The sequence below is a fragment of the Chlorocebus sabaeus genome, chromosome 24, assembly GCF_047675955.1.
Source record: "Chlorocebus sabaeus isolate Y175 chromosome 24, mChlSab1.0.hap1, whole genome shotgun sequence".
Lineage (NCBI taxonomy): Eukaryota > Metazoa > Chordata > Mammalia > Primates > Cercopithecidae > Chlorocebus > Chlorocebus sabaeus.
Genome location: NC_132927.1, coordinates 31,616,963 through 31,641,440, shown reverse-complemented (window position 1 = coordinate 31,641,440; position 24,478 = coordinate 31,616,963). Strand labels below are relative to the sequence as shown.

General features: G+C 39.5%; 1 protein-coding gene across 2 annotated transcripts in view; it reads left to right on the top strand.

Moving 5' to 3' along the window:
• Positions 1-284: 284 nt before the first annotated feature.
• DLGAP5 (DLG associated protein 5) overlaps positions 285-24,478 on the top strand; it is a 41,694-nt gene continuing 17,500 nt past the window's right edge. For both annotated transcript variants that reach the window (XM_037984008.2, XM_037984010.2), the window contains exons 1-12: positions 285-408; positions 2,716-2,954; positions 8,152-8,345; positions 9,486-9,548; positions 10,604-10,688; positions 11,119-11,241; positions 12,193-12,266; positions 14,838-15,112; positions 16,148-16,275; positions 16,706-16,832; positions 20,202-20,287; positions 21,423-21,583. In XM_037984008.2, the coding sequence (XP_037839936.2) occupies positions 2,717-2,954; positions 8,152-8,345; positions 9,486-9,548; positions 10,604-10,688; positions 11,119-11,241; positions 12,193-12,266; positions 14,838-15,112; positions 16,148-16,275; positions 16,706-16,832; positions 20,202-20,287; positions 21,423-21,583 (1,554 nt within the window). In that variant the 5' untranslated portion in view covers positions 285-408; position 2,716. The remainder of the gene's footprint in view (positions 409-2,715; positions 2,955-8,151; positions 8,346-9,485; positions 9,549-10,603; positions 10,689-11,118; positions 11,242-12,192; positions 12,267-14,837; positions 15,113-16,147; positions 16,276-16,705; positions 16,833-20,201; positions 20,288-21,422; positions 21,584-24,478) is intronic.

Genomic DNA, 24,478 nt, shown 5'->3' with positions numbered 1-24,478 from the left:
TGGGGGAGATTTCCCGCAGCCCAGTTTCGCAGGGGCCCAGCATCACCCCTTGGGCTCCACCGCCCACTCCCGCCCTTCACCTGACGTGAGCGCCCCCACTGCTCCACCCCTTCTCATCCCGCGTCGCGGTCCCGCCTAACCCATCTTTTGAACCGTCCCTTCACCTTTCAATCAATTCAAATATCGCACAGAGCAAACCAATCGCAAGCCTCGTTGAGTGGAAGGGGCGGGATCTTCCCCGGAAGTGTTGGTTAAAGCCCCTCCAATCAGCGGCTCCGTGCGGCAAGTTTGAATTTCGTGGAGGCTCGGGTTGTGAAGGTTCCTGCTTCGGAGTCGGCGGTGGTCGTCCAGAACGAGTGTTGTTTACTTTTTTGTTTGGTTGAGGTTTCACGCTAGAAGTTGCCTCAGGTAGGTGGGTGCTGGAGAGCTGGACGGAGAACGCTGGCCCGCTTCCGTTGAAGGTCTTGAAGGTCTAGAAGGGTCTGAGGACCGGGGACTGCGAGCGTCGGAGCCAGTCAGAGGCAGGCTCCTTTAGGAGCGTGTTACCTGCCCTTCCTGAAGCTGATAACGCAAACCTTTTAGAAGAGTCCGTGTGTTTGCCGTGACCTCTGTAGAAGTCAGTGTTTCACCACCGGGGCGTAATTGGCCTTTGGGGTGAAACTGTTCTTCACTAGCTCCGACATTAAATTTCCGTAGCTCTTCCCAGGTCCCATGGCAACTAAAAACGCCCGGTTGAGAACCTCTAGTCAAGCAAGATTAACGCATTCTAGACTTTCAAGCTGGAGGAAACGCCACTCAGCCAAACAAAATTTAGGTGTGTGTGTGAAGAGTCAGGCTGCCTGGCTTGGGATCCCAGCTTCACCACCTTTTAGATATGCTAATGTGAGCTGTAAATTGACCTCATCTGTATGAGAGTGATAATAGTAACTACCTTTCAGGGTTATTCTGATAATTATACCTTTAATGTTGTCCTCGCTCGCTCTTTCTCTTGCTGTGGATAGTGCTGTCCTGTATTTAATACATAAGTCTTAATTTTTCTTCAATCTTCAGCGAATTAATACTTCAGGAGATAAATAGTAGAAAATAGTTCTTTATGAAAAGCGTATCCATTGTCACTTTCCTTGGGTCTTAGAGGAGAATGTTATTAGCGTGCAGGTCAGATTCTCATTTTTTATATTTTGTCGATTGCTTAGAATCATGTAACAATTTATTGCATTACTTGTGCCAATTTTCCTATTGTCTGGAGTTTTCTAGTGGATTTAGTTAATTCTTGTTGAAGAGTATACCATAGTGTGCCTATCACAGAGCCTCCCCCTTACCTTTTTTTTGTTTTTTGTTTTTTAACTGCCAAGACTTCTGAGAATCAGTAACCTTTCTCCAGTTTGGCTTGGTAGTTCTCTATACCAGCTACCCAGGTGACCCCCTCAAACTTTCCAGTTTTCTTTGTTCTCCCCAGTTGGACCCACTGACATCGTCTTTATTGTCCTCTTTTGTTTTGCTTGAATACATTCTCAAAGATCTTTCCAAGAAAAACGCATGTGCCAAGTAAACTATATGATTTCGTGCGTGTGTGTGTGTATGTGTGTATGGCTTTTCTTTCTTAAAATTTATAGAGATGGAGTCGTGTTATGTTGCCCAGGCTGGTCTCAAACTCCTGGGCTCAAGCAATCCTCCTGCCTTGGCCTCCCAAAGTGGTAGGATTATAGGCCTAAGCCACCCTGCCAGCCTAAACTGTATGACTTCTTGTATGGATGAAAATAATGGAGCAAAATGATAGGGTTATTGTGAACTATATATTTGGTCTTGTTCTGTTTTCTGGTAAACTACTACTAAAATCCTTGGAGTCTTCGAAGTGGTATCTTTTTGTATGCTAATGATTGACTGATAGCTGGATGCCTCTCAGTAGCTTCTGGATTGAGGCTGGTCACTAGACAGACCAAGGCAGGATTAGAGAGTTGGGATTTTCAGCCCCACCTCACAACCTCTGGGGAGGGGAGAGGAGCTGAAGGTTGACTTGATCACCAGTGGCCAATGATTTAATCACTCATGCTTATGTAATGAAGCTGCCATAAAAACCAAAAAAATAACACCTGTGTTTGAAGAGCTGCTTAGGTGAACGCATGAAGGTTCCTAAATGGTGGTGCTACCTGAGAGAGCATGGAAGCTCCTTGTTCCTTTCCACATACTTTGCCCTGTGCCTCTCTATCCAACTCTATCTGTATCTGGCTGCCTATTGATTATCTCTACATGACTAATAGGTACCTGGTGTGGGGTTTTTGTTTTTTTTTTTTTTGGTTTTTTTTTGTTTTTTTTTTTTTTTTTGGCTTTAGAGGAAATGTTAGACTACCTGCATTCGTCATCATGGGTAAGGAAACCATTCTGTACATGGTCCTTCACTTAACCTATTTTCACCTTTAGTTCACGCTTTTCTTTTTGCAGTGTTCTCTAACCCCAGAGCCTCTTTTATTCTGGACTATAGCTTCCTGGCTTTCTCTTCATCGGTCAAGCAAGTTCCTATTTAAAACCCCCCAAATAGGTAGCTTCTTATGCTCTGATAATCTTCTTCCCACTTTTCAGTGTTACATATTTCTTTCATTGCACATTTTATATTTTTATTTCAGAAGGCCCTGAAGTGGGACAGGAGATGAACTATAATCTTAATTTTTTAAATAATGAAAATTCATGTAAGTTGGGTTTTGTCCTTTTCCTTGACAGGATGTCTTCATCACATTTTGCCAGTCGACACAGGAAGGATTTAAGTACTGAAATGATTAGAACTAAAATTGCTCATAGGAAATCACTGTCTCAGAAGGAAAACAGACATAAGGAATACGAACGAAATAGACACTTTGGTTTGAAAGATGTAAACATTCCAACCTTGGAAGGTAGAATTCTTGTTGAATTAGATGAGACTTCTCAAGAGCTTATTCCAGAAAAGGCCATCGTTAAGCCAAGTAAGTAAAGGTTTGTTATAATTTTAAGTACTTTGAAGAGTGAATAATAGTTGGTTTAATGCCTGTGTGAGTAAAAAACCCTGACCAGAAGAATTTTGAAATATCATTCTATAAATAACTTTTCTTTTTTGGTCTTTTTCCTTTTTTTCTTTTTTTTTTTTTTTTTTTTTTAATTACAAGAGACAGGGTCTCACTGTCACCTGGGCAGGAATGCAGTGGTGTACTCACTGTAACCTCAAATTCCTGGGCTCAAGGAATTCTCTTGCCTCAGCCTCCCAAAGCGTAGGGATTACAGGCATAAACCACCACGCCTGGCCCCTTAACCTGTTTTCTACAACTAACTACTGTCTTTAAGGCAAAGCCATTTACCTATGGAGTATTATAACACTTTATCTATATTGCCTCATAGAAATCCTAAAGTTCTTATGGAGCTTGGGTAAGGTAAGTGTTGATAAGATAAACTGATAAGCAATGTAAAAATAGAATAATTAAAGAATCCATGAAATGAGAGTACTTTGTCAATGGAAACATTACTAAGAAGAGCAAAGAATCCATCCTTGCAGTTTGCCCAGAAGGATTGGGACCATTAGGATAGAGGGAACCAACTAAAGAAGAAAGGAATAATCTCAGAAAAAGATGAAAATAGAGCATCTTAGAAGGCAAAGGATGCTACAGAGAAGAGAAAGGGAACTGAGAAATGACTTGTGTTTAGTCAGGAGTCACCCTACTCCTATTTGTTGTGTTCATATAGCAGGCATTAGGAGCTAGATGGCATTGAATAATGCTAGATAAATGGGGAATGGCAGAAAGAACCAAACATTTTTTATTTGAGAAAGGGTGGTAGTGTTACCTCCTAAGTCATCTCCTTGCCTTTACTCTTGTCCTCTCAAATGCTCCATTTCTTAACCAAAAATATTTCAAATAAAAGTCTAACTATGTCAGTATGCTATTAAAATATCCTTTATTTCCCATTTGCAAAGGCTTAGAGGTAGGAGTGTGCCTGATATGTTTTAGTGAATGCAAGTAGGTAACTGGGTATAAAAGAATGAGCAAGGGTGATAGATTGCATAGAATCCTAAGGACCATCATTATAAGGACATTGACTTTTACTCTGAAATGAGAAGCCATTAATGAGTGTTTATGTAATCTGATTTATATTTTAAAAGGATCACTTTGGAGTCAGGCCTGTAGCCCTAGCTACTCCAGAGGCTGAGGCAGGAAATCTGGAGCTCAGGAGTTTGCTTTAGTGTGCTATGATGGTGCCTGTGAAAGGCCACTGCACTCTGGCCTGGGCAGCACATGGAGATCCTGTCCCCTAAAAAAAAAAAAAAGAAAGAAAAAAAAGGATCAGGTCGGGCTCAGTGGCTTATGCCTGTAATCCCAGCACTTTGGGAGGCCAAGGCGGGTGGATCATGAGGTCAGGAGTTCAAGACCAGCCTGACCAACATGGTGAAACCCTGTCTCTACTAAAAATACAAAAATTAGCTGGGTGTGGTGACACGCACCTGTAATCCTAGGTACTCAGGAGGCTGAGGCAGGAGAATCGCTTGAACTCGGGAGATGGAGGTTGCAGTGAACTGAGATAACACTATTGTACTCCAGCCTGGGTGACAGAGTGAGACTCCATCTCAAAAAAAAAAGCATCACTTTGGCTGCTGTGTTGAGAATAGATTGTAGGGTAGTATGTATGACATCAGGGAGAGCAGTAAGTAGACTATTGCAATAATTTAGTTGATATTAAGTATTAAAAGACAAGGGGCTGGTCGTGGTGGCTCACACCTGTAATCCCAGTTCTTTGGGAGGCTGAGGCCCGTGGATCATGAGGTCAAGATATCAACACCATCCTGGCCAACATGGTGAAACCTCATCTCTACTAAAAATACAAAAATCAGCTGGGCATGGTGGTGCGCACCTGTAGTCTCAGCTACTTGGGAGGCTAAGGCAGGAGAATCACCTGAACCCAGGAGGTGGAGGTTGCAGTGAGCCGAGATCATGCCACTGCACTCCAGCTTGGTGACGGAGCAAGACTCTGTCTCAAAAAAAAAAAAAAAAGGGAAAACTAGTAAAGAACCAAGGAACAGTGCAAAGTAATGTAAGAGGATAACCAGAAGAACATGCTGTCCTAGAAACCGAATAGAAAAGTGCATATCAAAGAGAGACCGATTAACTATGTTAGTCAGTACTGCTTGTTAGATCAAGTATAATAGAGGTGAGAATTTGGACTTCACCACTGTGGAGGTCACTGGTGATCTTGAATAGTTTTGGTGGAGTGAGATTCAGGGAGTGAAAGTCAGATTGGAATGGGTGAGTATAATCAAACCTTTAGATATAATTTATAGTCTATAGAAAACATGGGGCCTAGAGGAATGAGTAAATAAACAAACATAGCTTGCAAGGACATTCAGTAGGAAAACTGACTACCTTTTGTCAGTAAGACAAAATCTGTTTTGTCAGACAGCTCTGTTTTAGATGAAGAGATTTAAAAAGACATCCAAATAAAATGCGTTGATCTTACTTGGTTCTTGATTTAATAAATAGATGGTTTAAAAGACCTCTTTGAAACAAACAGAGAAGTTTAAATCTGGATCCTGTAATAGATAACAAGGAATTACTGCTGATTTTAAGTGTAATGATGATATTGTGACTGTGAAAGGAAATGTCTTCATTTTATTTTTTTATTTGTTTTATTTTTTGAGACAGAGTTTTGCTGCTCTTGCTCAGGCTGGGAGTGCAGTGGCGTGATCTCAGCTCACCGCAACCTCTGCCTCCCGGTTTCAAGTGATTCTCCTGCCTCAGCCTTCCCGAGTAGCTGGGATTACAGGCATGCACCATCACGCTTGGCTAATTTTGTAGTTTTAGTAGAGACAGGGTTTCTCCATGTTGGTCAGGCTGGTCTTGAACTCCGGACCTCAGGTGATCCACCCACCTCGGTCTCCCAAAGTGCCAGGATTACAGGCGTGAGCTACCGCGCCTAGCCGGAAATGTCTTTATTTTTTAGAAGTATAAACTAAAGTATTTAGAGATGAAATCTTCTAAGCATAATTTGTTTTAAACAACTGCAGCAAAATGTTCATAAATATTGAATCTGGGTAATAGGTATATGGGGTTCATCAGAATTCTGTTTGTATATTAGAGGTTTTTCATAATTTTGAAAAATTGAGAGGGAATATAAAGAGTGTTGGAAATAGGCTGGGTGTGGTGGCTCACACCTGTAATTCCAGCATTTTGGAAGGCCAAGGTGGGTGAATCACCTGAGGTCAGGAGTTCAAGACCAGCCTGGCCAACATGATGAAACCCCATCTCTACTCAAAATACAAAAATTAGCCAGACGCAGTGGCGCATGCCTGTAATCCTAGCTACTAGGGAGGCTGAGGCAGGAGAATTGCTTGAACCCAGGAGGTGGAGGTTGCAGTGAGCCAAGATTGCACCACTGCACTCCAGCCTGGACAACAGAGTGAGACTGTCTCAAAACAGGCCAGGCGCAGTGGCTCACGCCTGTAATCCCAGCACTTTGGGAGGCTGAGGCGGGTGAATCACGAGGTCAGGAGTTGGAGACCAGCCTGGCCAAAATGGTGAAACCCCGTCTCTACTAAAAATACAAAAAATTAGCTGGGCATGGTGGTGGGTGCCTGTAATCCCAGCTACTCGGGAGGCTGAGGCAGGAGAATCACTTGAACCTGGGAGGCCGAGGATGCAGTGAGCCGAGATCATGCCGCTGCATTCCAGCCCAGGCGACAGTGTGAGACTCTGTCTAAAATAAATAAATAAAAGTGTTGATAGTAGAGATACAGGTAACTGTCTTGAAGAATTTTGCCTTAAATGGGACTAGAGAAATAAGTGCTAGATGAGGATGTAGGTTGGGAGAAATTATTGCATGTTTGTAACTTCATAATGGCAACAATTCAGTAGAGGAAAAAATAGATGAGTGAGAGGATAAGTTGCTGGAAGAATGTCCTTAAATAGGTGAGAAGGAATGGAGTACATATATTATAATAAATAGCACCTATAATTGTATTAGTTATCCCAAAACTTAGCAGCTTAAAACAATAAACATTGATTATTTCATACAATTTTTGTGGGTCAGGAACTTGGGTATGGCTGAGCTGGGTGATTCTGAAGGTAACAACCAAGATGTCATCCAGAGATACATCTGAAGCCTTAACTGAGACTGGAGGATGTGCCTCCAAGATGACTGACTCACATGAACAGCAAGTTGATGCTGGCTTTTGGCAGGAGGCTGTAGTTCTTTGTCATGTGGACACCTCCATAGGACTACTTGAGTCTTCTTAATGCCCCACATGGCACCTGGCTTCTCCCAGAGCAAGCGACTCTTCAAGAGAGAGCAAGGCAAACACTACCTGGTTTTAGAAGTCATATTCCATTATTCCTGTGATACTGTCTTGGTCACACAAGTCAGCCCTATTCAGTGTGAGAGGGGATGACACAGGGCAGGACTACCAGGAAGTGAGGATCAGTAGAGGGCAGCTTGGTTGCTGGCTATCATACAAGTTAGTTAATTTAAAAGTGAAGCATAGCAAGCAGTTAATATTTGAACACATGAAGGCAAAATGAATACAAATTTTAAAGGACTAGGGGTTGAAAAAACTTGTGGTTAGAGTGCTAAAGAATTAACAAGAAATATTAAAAGCATTTCCTTTTGTGCAGAGAGGTCTTGCTGTGTTACTGAAGTTGAACTTGAACTCCTGGGCTCAAATGATCCTTCCGCCTCAGCCTCCCCAGTAGATGGGACTACAGATGTGTCACTGTGCCTGGCTTATTGAAAACATTTTTTTTTTTTTTTTTTGAGACGGAGTCTTGCTCTGTCGCCGAGGTTAGAGTGCAAAGGTGCGATCTTGGCTCCACCTCCATCTCCTGGGTTCAAGCAATTCTCCTACCTCAACCTCCCAAGTAGCTGGGATTCCAGGTGCCCGCCACCACACCCAGCTAATTTTTGCATTTTTAGTAGAGATGGGGCTTCACCACGTTGACCAGGCTGGTCTCGATCTCCTGACCTCAGGTGATCTGCCCTCCTTGGCCTCCCAAAGTGCTGGGATTACAGGCGTGAGCCACTGCGCCCGGCCTGAAAGCATTTTTTAGCAGCAGTTGAAATGACACAAAAATAATTGTTTATACGTTTGCATAACCTTTCATCTGAAATGTGTTATATACTGTGTGGTTTTGGTTTTTTTCTGCCTAGGGGCAATGAAAACTATTCTAGGTGATCAACGAAAACAGATGCTCCAAAAATACAAAGAAGAAAAGCAGCTTCAAAAATTGAAAGAGCAGAGAGAGAAAGCTAAACGAGGAATATTTAAAGTGGGTCGTTATAGACCTGATACGCCTTGTTTTCTTTTATCAAACCAGAATGCTGTGAAAGCTGAGCCAAAAAAGGTAAATTTAGTGTCTTAATATAAAGGAATAGTTTTTTATTTGGAATTTTCTTCAAGAAATTAAGTGACTAAAATAACCCCTTTCCCTTAGTCTCTTTATTAACTGGTTGGTAGAAGGTGGGAATGACATAATAGTAGCTCACAAGAATGAAAATCAGGTCCCTTAAGATAGCTGTAGGTAAGCTGAGATAGGATAAAACTAGGAAAATGGGTAGAACCAGGCTGAAACAATGTTATGCAAAGGATTTGGTGTTTATCCTGTAGGTTATGCAGAATCAGGAGAAGTTTATAAATAAGGGTAGTGCCATTGTCAAATTAATAATTCAGGAAAATACCATAGCCCTAAAGATTTTGGTCTGGAAAGGGGAACATTTATAGATAGGGAGACCAATTGTGAGACTATTGTAATAGAATAGATGGAAAGGGGCAGTGGGTTTTAAAAGGAAAAAATAGGTGTAAGACATCTAAATAAAGGCATTTGACAGGACTGGTGGCCAAGTAGATGGTGAGGGGTAAAGGAAATTGAAAAAGCAGAGAGAAGCTCTGCTGCTAAAAGAGATAAGACAAGAAAAGGAACAGGCTTAAGTGGGTGCATGTTAATAACCTTTTAAAAAATCTTAAACTTGTGTGGGCCACCTAGATATTAGCAAACATTTGGAAAGCAGAATGGAAATCGGTGCTAAGATGTTGATTTAGGATATAATATTGGGAGTATGGATGGGTGTTTAAGCTGTAGGACTAAATGAGACCATTCCAATAAGGATATATAAAATTATGAAAAAATGGGCTCTAGAGAGGACCTTTAGGTAGGCAGAAGTCCGGTACCAGGCTGAGGACTGGTCAGAGAGGCAGGAGAACTAAAAGAGAGGATAGAAGCTCATATTAATGATGATTCCAATACCTGGAAAATATGGTTTGAAATTTCTTTTTCACTGAGAAATATGAGTAATTTTTGAAGTTACTAACTTAATTTAAATCAAGCTAGAACCAGAAAAAGGAATTTAAGTATCTTTTTGCTATAAGAGATTAAGGATAAAATTTAACTTTAAAATGGGAACTTTATTTTGTAATAAGTTATGCAAGTAAACCTTTACCAGTTCATTTTTTTTTTTTAAGTTTATCTTCTTTTGACTATTCTAAGGCTATTCCATCTTCTGTACGGATTACAAGGTCAAAGGCCAAAGACCAAATGGAGCAGACTAAGGTATAGTTGATAGCAGATAATTGTTACTAAAATGATAAAGTGTACTCTTTTAGTAAGTAAATTCATTTTCAATCTAGTATCAGATTCAAACATAATGATTAATTTACTAGAGTTAACAGGTACCAAAGTCACTGTTCTTGGTATGGTGACGTAGAGCAATTTCACTTAAAATATTTGCTCCAACATTCCTTATGAGATCCATGGCAAACTGTCTTTGTGTCACACTCTTGTTTACTGGGCTCCTATTATGCATTCCAAGTTACCTGCATGAAATGCAGATGGGGAGGAAAGCACACAGGGTAGGTGTTATAAACTTATGGGTCTTCAAAATACTGTAATAGAGATATTAGGAGGGTTACTAAAACAAAATGAAGTGGGCAAGAAGGGAAATAGTATACTTCTTTATCAGGTGAGGAAGCTAAGTTCCATATATGCGTATATATTTTGCATTGCTATGATGTTCCTGGTGTTGTAGGCTTTTGGATATAATAAACTAGATTCCCTTTGTGGAACTTACATGTAAGGCTTTAAGAAAAAATAAATACATAATATGTCAGAAGATGATAAGTATTATGGAAGAGATGGGGAGATGGGGTGTACTAGAAGTAGGTGTGGGGTAGAATTTTGATCGGGCAGTTAAGGAAGGCCTCCCTGAGATGAAAGCCTTTTGAGTGAAGTCATTATGGAAGTGGAGGAGAGACCATGGGAAAGAGCTTTTTATCCAGGAGAAGCATTTCCTAGGCAAAATTAGAAGGTCTTGAAGTGAAAACATGTCTAGGAGTGTTTAAGGACCTTCAGAAGGCAAGTTATAGTTAGCTGTTTTTAAAAGCTTGGGTTATTCGCATTTTCTTAGTTCTGTGATTCTGAAAAAGGATGTAACCTTTTTTGGAAGCTTAATGGAAAGCTTTTCTTTCACATTTTATTTGGGGTAGTTTGTTGTTGTTGGGTTATTTACAGTGATAAGATTTCATATGAGGAATCAATTTACAGATTAAAAATATGATGGTTTGATTCATTATGCAATTAAATCATGTAGCACCTAATCTCTTAAATAGATTGATAATGAGAGTGATGTTCGAGCAATCCAACCTGGTCAAAGACAAACTTCTGAAAAGAAAGTATCAAACAAAGAGAAAAAAGGTAGGAATATTAGCAATTACTATAAATCCTCTGAGGCTACCATGGCCATAATTTTTTTTAAGTGTCCAGAAGGTCAACTGGAATTTATTTGTTTGCGACAGAGTCTTGCTTTGTTGCCGAGGTTGGAGTGCAGTGGCGCAATCATAGCTCACTGGAGCCTCTACCTCCTGGGCTCAAGTGATCCTCCCACCTCAGCTTCCTGAGTAGCTGAAACTACAGGTTTGCCACCATGCCCAGCTGATTTTTATATTTTTTGTAGAGACGGGGTTTCACGATGTTACCCAGACTGGTTTCAAACTGCTGGGCTGAAGTGATCCTCCTGCCTCCCGAGTAGCTGGGACTACAGGCATGCACTACCGTGCCTGGCTTCACAGCCGTAATTTAATAACTACAAGGGACATTCAATTTGGTTATTTTTTTTTCCCCACAGTCGTGCAGCCTGTAATGCCCATGTCGTTGAGAATGACTCGATCAGTTACTCAAGCGGCAAAGCAGGTTCCCAGAACGGTCTCATCTACCACAGCAAGAAAGCCAGTCACAAGAGCTGCTAATGGTAAAAACTATTCCTTGATCAGTGACTGAACTAGAATGTTTGGTCCTTGAGGTTTTTGTGTTCCATTTCAAAAATCAACAAGTACTTCTTTGAGTAGGAGAGAAGGAAACAGGAAATTCTAATACCTGAAAATAGATTCTGTGCCCTGACTTCTGGTTGGCACACAATGGGTGCCCAAACATTGAAGAACTTAATTAGTGTAAGCAGTGTTTCAAAGTGAAAAATTAATGCTCCAAATAAATCACAGTTCATTTATTTGGTGCAATATAATGTAGCCATTAAGAACAGTATTATTAAAGAACACTCAGTGACGTGGTTCATGATATATTATGTGGGCAAAGAAGAGCATGTCAAACTCTGAACAGTAGGATCGCAATTCTAAAAAGCAGTATGTGAATATGTGGACATAGGACTGGAAAACCATACCCTGAAGTGACAACTGAGTAATGGAATCCTGGGTGATTTGTCGTTGTTGTTTGTAGTTTTCTGTATTTTTCTAATTGTCTGTAATAAATATGTACAGGCTGAGCAACCCTAATCAAAACATCCAAAATACTGAGCACCAGCATGACATGACATTCAAAGGTCATATGCTGAAAGGAAATGCTCACTGGAGCATTTCAGATTTTTGTATCAGGTATGCTGAACCTGTAAGTATAATGTAAATATTCCAAAATCTGGAATCTAAAATATCTCTGGTCTCAAGCATTTTGGATAAGGGATACTCAATCTGTATTTGGTATTCAGAGGAAAAAGATAAAACACTCTGGTTTTGAAAACAGATGGTTTGTATTTGGCAGGAAATTCCATAACCCCTTTTATAATATGGCTTTTAATCATAAACATCCTTCAAGACATATATTCCCACTGTTGCTTCTTTTCCTTTCCCAAGTTACCTAGTATTTTAATGTAGCATTTCTATCTAGTAAAATAAATATTTTATTGTTTTAGAAAACGAACCAGAAAGAAAGGTGCCAAGTAATAAAGGAAGACCTGCCAAAAATGTAGGAACAAAACCTGACAAGGTAGAGAATAAACATCTTTTTACTTCTAGATGCTTTGAAAATCTCATTGCTGCTTTCATAAAGTTGAAATTAAACATAAAGAGGGCCGGGCGCGGTGGCTCAAGCCTGTAATCCCAGCACTTAGGGAGGCCGAGACGGGCGGATCACGAGGTCAGGAGATCGAGACCATCCTGGCTAACACGGTGAAACCCCGTCTCTACTAAAAAATACAAAAAACTAGCCGGGCGAGGTGGCGGGCGCCTATAGTCCCAGCTACTCGGCAGGCTGAGGCAGGAGAATGGCGTGAACCCGGGAGGCGGAGCTTGCAGTGAGCTGAGATCCGGCCACTGCACTCCAGCCCGGGCTACAGAGCAAGACTCCGTCTCAAAAAAAAAAAAAAAAGAAATTAAACATAAAGAACTGCTTCAAGAGGTTAACCTACATGTGTGTTAAAACTTCCTGAACCATAAGAAAACATCAAGAGGATTTACTCTTGTTGTTTTTCAGGTATCTTATTTTCAGAGCTTTATAGGTAGAGAGAGCATAATTTGGTTAGAAGATGGAGAAAAATAATAAAAACACAGCTGAGAGAAACCTGTATGTGGGAATTAGCCAAGACATAGGGTGAAGTGGGGTGAAATGCATTGACTTTGGATTCATTTAGGCCTGGGTTTGAATACTCTCTCTGCTTCCAATTAGCTGCATAACCCTGGGCAAGTTATGTAATTTATGAGGTTGTTTTCTTATTCCTAACATGGAATACCTACATAGAGTAGTTGTAAGAATTAAATAAACTAAAATTTCTGCCTGCATCTAGCATGGTTTCTAATAAGGTCTTCAAAAAAGATGCCCCATTTGAGGACCCAACCCCTTGGCTTATAATCTATGGTATAATTTATTTCTGGTTTTTTTTTTTTTTTTTTTTGAGACAGTCTTACTCTGTCACCCAGGCTCAAGTGCAATGGCGCAGTCTTGGCTCACTGCACCTTCCACTTCCCAGGTTCAAGTGATTCTCCTGCCTCAGCCTCTCGAGTAGTTGGGCTTATAGGCACACGCCGCCACACCCATCTGATTTTTGTATTTTTAGTAGAGATGAGGTTTCACCATGTTGGCCAGGCTGGTCTTGAACTCCTGACCTCAGGTGATCCACCTGCCTCGGCCTCCCAAAGTGCTGGGATTACAGGCGTGAGCCACTGCACCTGGCCAGAATAATTTCTTAATTTAAAAAAAGTATCAAAGATTAAGTAACCTGGCTAGATTCTTAGTAAAAAATCAAACACAGATTGAGAAAGGAAATATACAGTGAATCTTCACAGATAAAGCAGCTGGACCTTATAGGTCCTCCCTTAAGATTAACCCTTAAGGATTATCACTAGTTTTTGCTTTGACTGCCATGCTGGCTTCAACAGTGTTACCACTTAAACTCTTGTCCAGGTTGAAATACCTGAGTTTGAGTTCATATCTTATTAAAAGTCAGAAACCTAGAAATCTCTAGAAATTATTTAAATACCAAGTAACACATTGACTTAAATAGTAAATATGCTTTGTATTTTATATGGTTAATCTTCTGTGTCACATTGAAAGTATTGCTGTTGTGATAAGACTATTTATAATCTAAGGTTATTTAAGGATTTTGTCCTTAATAGTCATTCCATAATGTTAGATTTCTGATTTTAAACCATTGTAAATATCAAAATAATTTTTTTTTTTTTTTTTTTTTGGAGACAGAGTCTTGCTCTGTCACCCAGGCTGGAGTGCAGTGGCACGATCTTGGCTCACTGCAAGCTCCACCTCCTGGGTTCACACCATTCTCCTTCCTTAGCCTCTCAAGTAGCTGGGACTACAGGCTCCTGCCACTAATTTTTTGTATTTTTAGTAGAGACGGGGTTTCACTGTATTAGGCAGGATGGTCTCGATCTCCTAACCTCGTGATCCACCCACCTTGGCCTCTCAGTGCTGGGATTACAGGCGTGAGCCTCTGTGCCGGCCATGATTATCAATTTAAGTAAAAAGATACGTATTTGTTGAATAAGTTTTTCCATATTTTCCATTATCTTTTAATTTCTTGTAATACCTGAAAGGTATTAGTTAGTCTTTTAATAAGATTTGATTTGGGCTGGGCGCAGTGACTCACGCCTGTAATCCCAGCACTTTGGGAGGCTGAGGCGGGCAGATCATGAGGTCAGGAGATCGAGACCATCCTGGATAACACAGTGAAACCCCGTCTCTACTAAAAATACAAAAACTTAGCTGGGCATGGTGGCAGGCACCTGTAGTCCCACCCACTCTGGGAGGCTGAAGCAGGAGCATGGTGTGAACCCAGGAGGCAGTGCTTGCAGTGAGCCGAGATGGTGCCTCTGCACTCTAGCCCGGTCGACAGAGGGGAGACTCCCTCTCAAAAATAAATAAATAAATAAATAATTGATTATATTCCCGGGGAATAGCAATGGGTTTAGCATAACTGGTCTTCTGATTCCACGTATACACTTAATTGTATCTGTTTTTATCTCTCAAATTATGTACATAGGACATATATTTCTGTTGTCATATTTTCAGAGAAATCTTACTCTACTTTGTTAACTCACATCCTAGGGTATTTCTTGTAAAGTTGATAGTGAAGAAAATACTTTGAATTCACAAACTAGTGCAACAAGTGGAATGGATCCAGATGGAGTCTTACCAAAAATGGAAAACTTACCTGAGATGAATACTGCAAAAATAAAAGGGAAGAATTCCTTCGCACCTAAAGATTTTATGTTTCAGCCACTGGATGGTCTGAAGACCTATCAAGTAACACCCATGACTCCCGGAAGTGCTAATGCTTTTTTGACACCCAGTTACACCTGGACTCCTTTAAAAACAGAAGTGTAAGAATATGATCTTAATGATAAGTCCCTTGATAAGATGGGTAATAAATGCCTTTCTGTTTTTTTCTTTTTGAGACGGAATCTTGCTCTGTCGCCCAGGCTGGAGTGCAGTGGCGCGATCTCTGCTTACTGCAAGCTCCGCCTCCCGGGTTTATGACGTTCTCCTGCCTCAGCCCCCCGAGTAGCTGGGACTACAGGTGCCCGCCACCACGCCTGGCTAATTTTTTGTATTTTCAGTAGAGACGGGGTTTCACCGTGTTAGCCAGGATGATCTTGATCACAGGATCTCGTGATCTGCCCACCTTGGCCTCCCAAAGTGCTGGGATTACAGGCATGAGCCACCGTGCCCAGCCATAAATGCCTTTCTTATATTTGGTCTATGCTCTTAAAAAGTTATTAGTGAACTATGTTAATTAGGAATCATGAAATTTTTTGTTTAAAAAAAATTCTTCAGAAGGTACAATAATGTAATGGACAGTTTTTATATTTCTTATGCATTGTTATTTTCACTATACAATTTGGATTTTTTTGTTTTTAATAAGTGACTTAATTATAACACAAATACATTTTTCAAAAGAAGAAAATTGCTATACTAATTTAACTCAGATATAACTTTTTCCTTATTTTCTTCTGGCTTAATATTTAGAGAAACTGCCTCTGAAGACAAACATGATTAATTTGCAAAACAATGGAAAAATCAGTTGGAACCTTTAAAAGAAAAGGCAAGATCATTTTGCAAAGACTGCCTGGTAGCAAATATACTAAAAACTGCTCAGCATCATCTAAGACTATTAAGTGTTTATGTTCTGTTAAGAAATCTTCAAAATCTTTGAATCTCATTACAATTAATTACTAAAGATGGACATTCACACTATAGTTGTTTACATTTTCTCCCCTCCAGAATACACAATTTTAAAAAATAGAAACATTTCTATTTTAGCCCAGATCTATAAAAAGTGACACAGTTTTGAAACCCTTTATATTAGATATATGGAGTTCATGTTTCATGAAGTATATTTTTGCTATTGTTTTTAGTGATGAGTCTCAAGAAGCAACAAAAGAAATATTGGCACAAAAATGTAAAACTTACTCTACCAAGACAATACAGCAAGATTCAAATAAATTGCAATGTCCTTTGGGTCCTCTAACAGTTTGGCATGAAGGTATAGTATTTAATTAATTTATTCATTTTTTAGAATAATGTTTATCAATAATACAAAAAATATTTTGCTTTCAGGTATAGTAATTAAATTTTTACTTTTCTGGATTATTACTTGTCAGATTTGTTTGGAGCTCTTTTTCACCATATCATTTGGGGATATGAACTCAGGGTCAGAAAAGACAGGAAAGCATGGGTAAAGATACCTGAAGAGATCATTGGAATGAAGAATACAGACAGGAGAGGGGAAATAAATGTAAATTTAAATAAAAAAATATTGAGAGCTACTTTAGAGGAAATGTGAGTTAAGTGATTGAGGCAGAAATAAAATTTTAAACATTGGAAAGAATTGAAGGATATTTAAAATGTCTTTTTAGGGGCTGTCATTTTAGGAATTGTCGCTTTGAAATTTACATGTAAGATTTTCTTTATAGAACATGTTTTAAATAAAAACGAAGCTACTACTAAAAATTCAAATGGCCTTCCGATAAAAGAAGTCCCACCACTTGAAAGAAATGAAGGTCAAATAACTCAGCCCCACCATGATGTGCCATATTTCAGGTATGTCTGTGTGTTTCTAGTGTAAGAATGTTGTATTAATATCTAGACATTTAAAACCCAAACTAAAAAGTTTTAACCTTAATATAGTGGGGGGAAACTGATATTAGGCGATTTTCACGTTTAAATTTTAGTTATTTCTTTTGTACATTCATGTGGTTCCTAATTCAAAGGGTAGGAAAAGGTACAAGTGAGAAGTCTTCTCAGCACTGTGACCCAACCACATAGTCTGAACATTTCATGAAGGCAAGTGTTACTCATTTCTTGTGAATACTTCCATGGATAGTTAATGCTTATGTAGACAAATATCGGCATACACTTTTTTTTCTTTTTTAAAAAATACAATAGGCTGGGCGCGGTGGCTCACACCTGTAATCCCAGCACTTTGGGAGGCCAAGGTGGGAGGATCACAAGGTCAAGATATCGAGACCATCCTGGCCAACATGGTGAAACCCCATCTCTACTAAAAATATAATGGCACACACCTGTAGTCACAGCTACTGGTGAGGCTGAGGCAGGAGAATGGCGTGAACCCGGGAGGTGGGGGTTGCAGTGAGCCAAGGTAGCACACTGCACTCCAGCCTGGTAACAGAATGAGACTCCATCTCAAAAAAAAGAAAATATGTACATATATCTAGACAATATCGTACAATATACACTATTCTGTTTGCAAATCAAAATAAGTATCTCACTATAGTTTTACTATTCATTTGTTCTATTATGAATATTTTTTTTGAGTGACTTCATTTCTTTTTTTGTTTTGAAATGGTCACACTCTGTTGCCCAGGCTGGAGTACAGTGACGTGATCTCAGCTCATTGCAGCCTCTCTGTCCTGAGCTCAAGCCATCCTCCTACCAGTGGGTGGCTAATTTTGGTGGTTTTTTGTTTTTTGTTTTTTGTTTTTTTGTAGGACAGGGTCTTACGATACTGCCCAAGCTGGTCTCGAACTCGCAAGCTCAAGCAATCCTTTTGCCTCGGCCTCCCATACTGTTAGGATTACAGGCATGAGCCACTATGTCTGGCTTGATTTCTTTTTCAGAGCACTAGGTTTTAGAATTATAAGGGATTTTAGAGGTAGCTAATCCATTGTCGTTCCACTGAGTTATTGAAATATTAAGCAGTCTACCTAACTAGACAATGTGAGGGCTAAATCATTTTTGCTATCTCTTTTTTTTTTTTTTTTTTTTTGAGATGGAGTCTCACTTTGTCGCCCAGGCTGGAGTGCAATGGCTTGATCTTGGCTGTGTGCAACCTCTGCCTCCCGGGTTCAAGCAGTTCTCCTGCCTCAGCCTCCTGAGTAGCCGGGATTACAGGCGCATGTCACCACACCTGGCTGATGTTTGTATTTTTAGTAGAGACAGGATTTCACCATGTTGGTCAGGCTGGTCTCGAATTCCTGACCTCGTGATCCACCTGCCTCAGTCTCCCAAAGTGCTGGGATTACAGGCAAGAGCCACCATGCCTGACCTTCTGCTTCCTCATTAATCATCATGTGTGTCATTGAATATAAACAACTCAAATTTTTTGGTTTTGGTTTTTTTGAGACAGGGTCTCACTCTGTCACCCAATCTGGAGTGCAGTGTCTCGATCTTGGCTCACTGCAACCCTGACCTCCCGACCTCCCACCTCAGCCTCCTGAGGAGCTGGGACTATGTCTGTTTCTAGTGTAAGAATTTTGTATTAATATCTAGACATTTAAAACCCAAACTAAAATATTTATAACCTTAATATAGTGGAGGGAAACTGATGTTAGGTGATTTTCATTTATCTTTTAAATTTAAATTTTTTTTTTAATAACAGGAGAGTACCACCATGCCTGGCTAAATTTTTTTAAGTAGAGATTGGTTTTCACCATGTTTCCCAGGCTGATCTGGAACTCTTAGGCTCAAGTGATCTGCCTGCCTCTGCCTCACAAAGTGCTGGCTGGAATTACAGGCATGAGCCACTGAGCCTGGCCCTAATTTTTTTTTTTATTTTTTTTTTTAAGAAACAAAACCTGCCAGGTGCGGTGGCTCCCGCCTATAACTCAGCACTTTGGGAGGCTGAGGCAGGCAGATCACCTGAGGTCAGGAGTTCAAGACCAGCCTGGCTAACATGGTGAAACCCCATCTCTACCAAAAATACAAAAATTAGCTGGGAGTGGTGGTAGGTGCCTGAAACTCTGTACCTACTAAACAGTAGCTCCCCATTCCTCAGCCATTCCCTCCCAGCCCCTGGTAAATACCATTCTACTTTCTGTTTCTATGATTTTGACTCAACTAAGTATCTTATTTGAGTAGAATTATGTAGTATTTGTCTTTTTGTTACTGGCTTACTTCATTTAGCATAATATCCTTGAGGTTCATTCATTGTAGTATGTGTCAGACTTTCCTTTTTAAGGCCGAATAATATTTCATTGTATGTATATAACACATTTTGCTTATCCATTTGTCTGTCAATGGACACTTGGGTTGCTTCCATATTTTAACTGTTGTGAACAGCTATGAACGTGGGTGTACAGATATCCCTTTGAGACCCTGCTCTAAATTCTTTTGGGAGTATATCCAGAAGCAGAATTGCTGGGTCATATGGTAAGTCTATTTTTAATTTTTTGAGGAGCTACCATACTGTTTTCTATAGTGGCTTTGCCATTTTACATTCCCACCAACAGCTTACAAGGGTTCCAGTTTCCCTCTACATGCTTGGATACTTTTTATGTAGACACAAATTAAACTTCTTTTAGGCCTGGGTTTCTCAACCTTGGCCCTATTGACATTTTAGATTGTATACTTGTTGTGGGTATATATCCTATACATCACAGGCTGTTTTTAAGCATCCCTGGCCAGTAGCACTCCTCCAGTCATGACAATCAAAAATATTTCCAAACATCACCAAATGTTCCCTAGAGTGGGGCAAAATTGACCCAGTTGAGAACCACTGCCTTTAAGCAAGCAAAGCCTAATAATTAGGATCTGTGAGGCCCTATCACTGTAATCCTGGAATTAACAGTTTTAGCTTTAATTTACTCTTGACAGTTGAGTTGGCTTTAGTTTCATAGACAATGCAGAGAATCTGATGCACATTTAGAAATGTCTGACTTTGATCAGCCTCTGAAAAAGAACAGAACAAACTAGAAATGTTAGCTTAAAAAGTAGGTTCTTGGTATTTTCCATCCACATAAGTTTTAGGTTTAAAAGGATGTACATACACAGGGTATCAACTTGTATTTATGGATTTTAATATATCACAGTTTATAAATATTCAGTATCAACTATGGGAAAATATGGCTCCCTTTTATAACTTCCTAATATTATGTATCATGATGTTATGCTAATACTTAGACAGTAGTGTAAAAACTACTTGTAGAACTGAAATGTATGTCATAATTTTAGAAATATCCTCCAATCAGAAACTGAGAAATTAACTTCACATTGCCTCGAGTGGGACAGGAAGCTTGAATTGGACATTCCAGATGATGGTGAGGCAACATTTATATTTTTTGTGTTTGCTTTCTTTTACTATGGTTACATTTATCTGAAGCATAAAAATATAGCATTGCCTAACTTTATAGTTTCATTATTATTCAAAGTAGCAAGAATTTTTCTTCTTTAACCTGATGTCTACAATAAAGTAGCAAGTGTTTTTCATATCTCAACATATGTTCCCTAACATCCATGCTGAAATGGTATATAACTTAAAAGATTTAAGAAATTAGAATATTGACTATCATTCCTTTGACTTAGACATTTTTCTAACCAACGAAGCAAGTAACAGTGAATATTATTAGCTTTTTAAATAAGACTTTATGGGTGATATCAATATCTGATACTGTTTACACAAAAATATATTCCGAATGAAAATTACCTAAATCAATATGGGGAAGATTTTCTGAAGAGTTCCTTAATCTGATTTATTTGGGGAAGCTGTTTAGAAAAAATTATGAATTTTTTCTAATTTTGTATGAAGTCCTTCTTAGATAATTATTTGCAGTGAGTTGTTTGACTTTTTTTTTTTTTTTTTTAAATTAATTAATTTAAAATGAGCATTGCTCTTGTTGCCCAGGCTGGAGTGTAGTGGCGCCATTTCGGTTCCCTGCAACCTCTGCCTCCTGGATTCAAGTGATTCTCCTGCCTCAGCCTCCCAATTGGCTGGGATTATAGGTGCCTGCCACTACGTCCAGCTAATTTTTGTATTTTTAGTAGGGATGGGGTTTCACCACATTGGCCAGGCTGGTCTCGAACTCCTGACCTCAGGTGAGCCGCCCACCTCGGCCTCCCAAAGTGCTGGGATTATAGGCATGAGCCACCGTACCCACAGGTGTGAGCCACCGTGCCCGGCTGACATTGACTTCTTATAAAGTACAAGAAAAAGTAGAATGCTATTTAGTATATAGCAATAGGTATGAGAATATATTGTTAATTTTGAGCAGGAATTGAAGCAAATAGTTAATACTCAGTTATCTGTATGACAAAGTTTTGTGGTAGATATTTTTTGTTTTGCTTTAACAACCTGTAAGCCTTAGGATGTTTGGAGTGAAGTCTTATCCCTGGGCTGACTTGCAATGAGTGTTCTGTTTTGTCTTTTAATTTTGAGAAACCTCTTATTTCCTTCAGCTAAAGATCTTATTCGCACAGCAGTTGGTCAAACAAGACTCCTTATGAAGGAAAGGTTCAAACAGTTTGAAGGACTGGTTGGTGATTGTGAATATAAACGAGGTGTAAAGGAGACTACCTGTACAGATCTGGATGGATTTTGGGATATGATTAGTTTTCAGGTATGTGGTTCAATATTTTAAATATATTAACTTTGGACTTTTTTTTTTTTTTAAAGTAGCAGGAGTGAAATGGGGTAATAGTCGCTGCTTAGGTACCTGTAATATGAAATGAGATGTTATAAAGCACCTTTATAAACTGTAAAACATCTAAATTTTATGACTGATGTACTCTTCTCCCGTATATTCTCAGGATAATTTCTATATAGGTTGAAAACTGAAGTTATTTTCAATTCTTGAATAGTCTGTAATGATTCCACCCGTGAGAAATGAGTCAACTGGCCTTTGGTAGTTGAGTTCAGCTAGCAGTTACTGAGTTCCTGTTGTGTGCCCATATTGTATTAATCTGTTATTGTATTAGGAGTATTGTATTAGGAGTTGATAAAAGAGTTAATTCCCTATCCCAGAGGAGTTTGTAATTTGATTAGTGACTGAGATACAAAATATAATTCTAATGTAGAAAGTGCTGTGATAAAAGAAATTACTAGGAAGATCCATAAAGGTATGGGGGAAGATGACTCCAGCTTTTTGAACTTATTTTAGAAATAAGCATATAAAATAGCATTTCAAGAACCAACAGTCAACAATAGACATCGAAACAAGCTTCAAAGCTAAAAGAAAAAGGCCAAAGCAAACATCTAGGAAGAAAGCTATTTGGGTGGACTTTTAAATGCAAGTATTCATATTCTCAAAGAGACCAGACATTTCATCTGTCAAGTAAAAATACCTGTTAACATTCAGAGAATAAATAGCTTTTTGAAGTTAAGCAATATGAGAACAGAAATGTAAGATACAATAGGTAGAATATGAAGTTAAGGAAATCTCAGCCAGGCACAGTGGCTCAAGCCTGTAATCCTAGTACTTTGGGAGGCTGAGGTGGGAGGATCACTTGAGCCCAGGAGTTCACGACCAACCTGCGCAACATAGTGAGAGCCCGTCTCTACAGAAAATAAATTTAGCCAGGTATGGTTGCACATGCCTGTAGTACAAGCTGTAAGACAGAAGAGCTTAGATAAGAAAATTACATGGACCAGTCCAGGAAATATAGCCAAATTATAGAAATTCCAGAAAAAGAGAACAGAAAAAAAAAAAAAAACTGGGGAGGAACTGAACAATGAAGGAGCCCGTTGAGTGTTTAGCACTGAGAATCAGAGTAGACCCACAGCAACTTACATCATTAAATACCGTTATATAACTCTTGGGATAAAGAGGGTAGGCTAAAGCATCCAGGGAAAGAAAACAAATTTTATACAAAGCATCAAGGGTTAGAGTAGCATTGATCTCTCAACAGCAATATTATGAACTAGAACAATACTCTGAAAATTCTGAGGGAAATTAACTTCCAGCCTGGAGTTCTATATTGAACCAATCAAGTATGAGGGTGGAAAGGCACTTTTCAGACACACAAGATCTCAAAGTTCACCTCCTTCCATGTACCCTTTCTCAGGAAACTGAGAATGTCCCTCACAAAGATGAGGGAGTTACCCAAGAAAAGAGGAGTGGGCTCCATTCCCAGAAACAGGCAAGACCCTGTCTCAAAAAAACCAAATGAAAACCCTGAGCAAACAAAAGGCAAAACATTTATTAAGTCTAAAGAAAACGTTGTGAGGAAAGAAACGGAATCTCAGCAACTGTATAGCCCAGACATGAATAGTGTTTATGTAGTTATAATTAAGCATTACTTTATGATCAGTTTTTATATATTCACCAGTTTTCATAATAGTTGGTTCCCTAGCACCCTTCAATTCTGATTATATGATTCTGTGGCGATTTTTGTATCATCATTAGTTGTGGATTTAAAAGTATGATGTGTTTTCATTGTTTATAGTCTTTTTTTTTTTTTGAGATAGAGTCTCGCTTTGTCACCCGGGCTGGAGAGCGGTGGCGTGATCTTGGCTCACTGTAACCTCTGCCTCCCAGGTTCAAGCAATTCTCCTGCCTCAGCCTCCCGAGTAACTGGGATTATAGGTGCCCACCACCACGCCCGGCTAATTTTTGTATTTTTAGTAGAGATGGGGTTCACCATGTTGGTCAGGCTTGTCTCAAACTCCTGACCTCAAGTGATCTGCCTGCCTTGGCCTCCAAACTGCTGGGATTACAGGTCTGAGCCACCACACCAGCCTATAGTCATTATCTTGACCGATGCTCATTTCCCAGCTTTGGCTTAGATGGGAGCCACTTCAAGTTGGGGCACTTTTTTTTTTTTTTTTTTAAACACAAAGGAACTATATTAAGGTATAATTTACATATAAAATTCGTTCATTTGAAATGTACAGTTCAATCATTTTTAGTAAATTTACAGAGTTGTGCAACCATCACCACAATCCAAATGTAGAACTTTTTTTCTGAGATGGAGCTTCACTCTTGTTGCCCAGACTGCAGCGCCATGGCGCGATCTCAGTTTACTGCAACCTCTGCCTCCCAGGTTCAAGCGATTCTCCTGCCTCAGTCTCCCAAGTAGTTGGGATTACAGTAATGTGCCACCGTGCCTGGCTAATTTTGTATTTTTAGTAGAGACGGGGTTTCACCATGTCGGTCAGGCTGGTCTTGAACTCCTGACCTCAAGTGATCCACCCACTTGGCCTCCCAAAGTGCTGGGATTACAGATGTGAGCCACCACACCCGGTCAGAACATTTTCATCAGTATAAAAAGATCCCTCCTGCCTGTTTGCAGTCAATCTCCATTTCTATTCCTAGACCCAGGCAACCACTAATCTATTTACTGTCTCTGTAGATTGGCCTTTTTTGGGATATTTCATATAAATAGAATCATACTTTATGTGGTCTTTTGCATCTGGCTTCTTTCACTTACCATGTTTTTGAGTTTTATCTATATTGTAGCTTGCCCTGTGTTCTTCATGCCTTTTTATTGCTGAATAGTATTCCATTGTATGGATA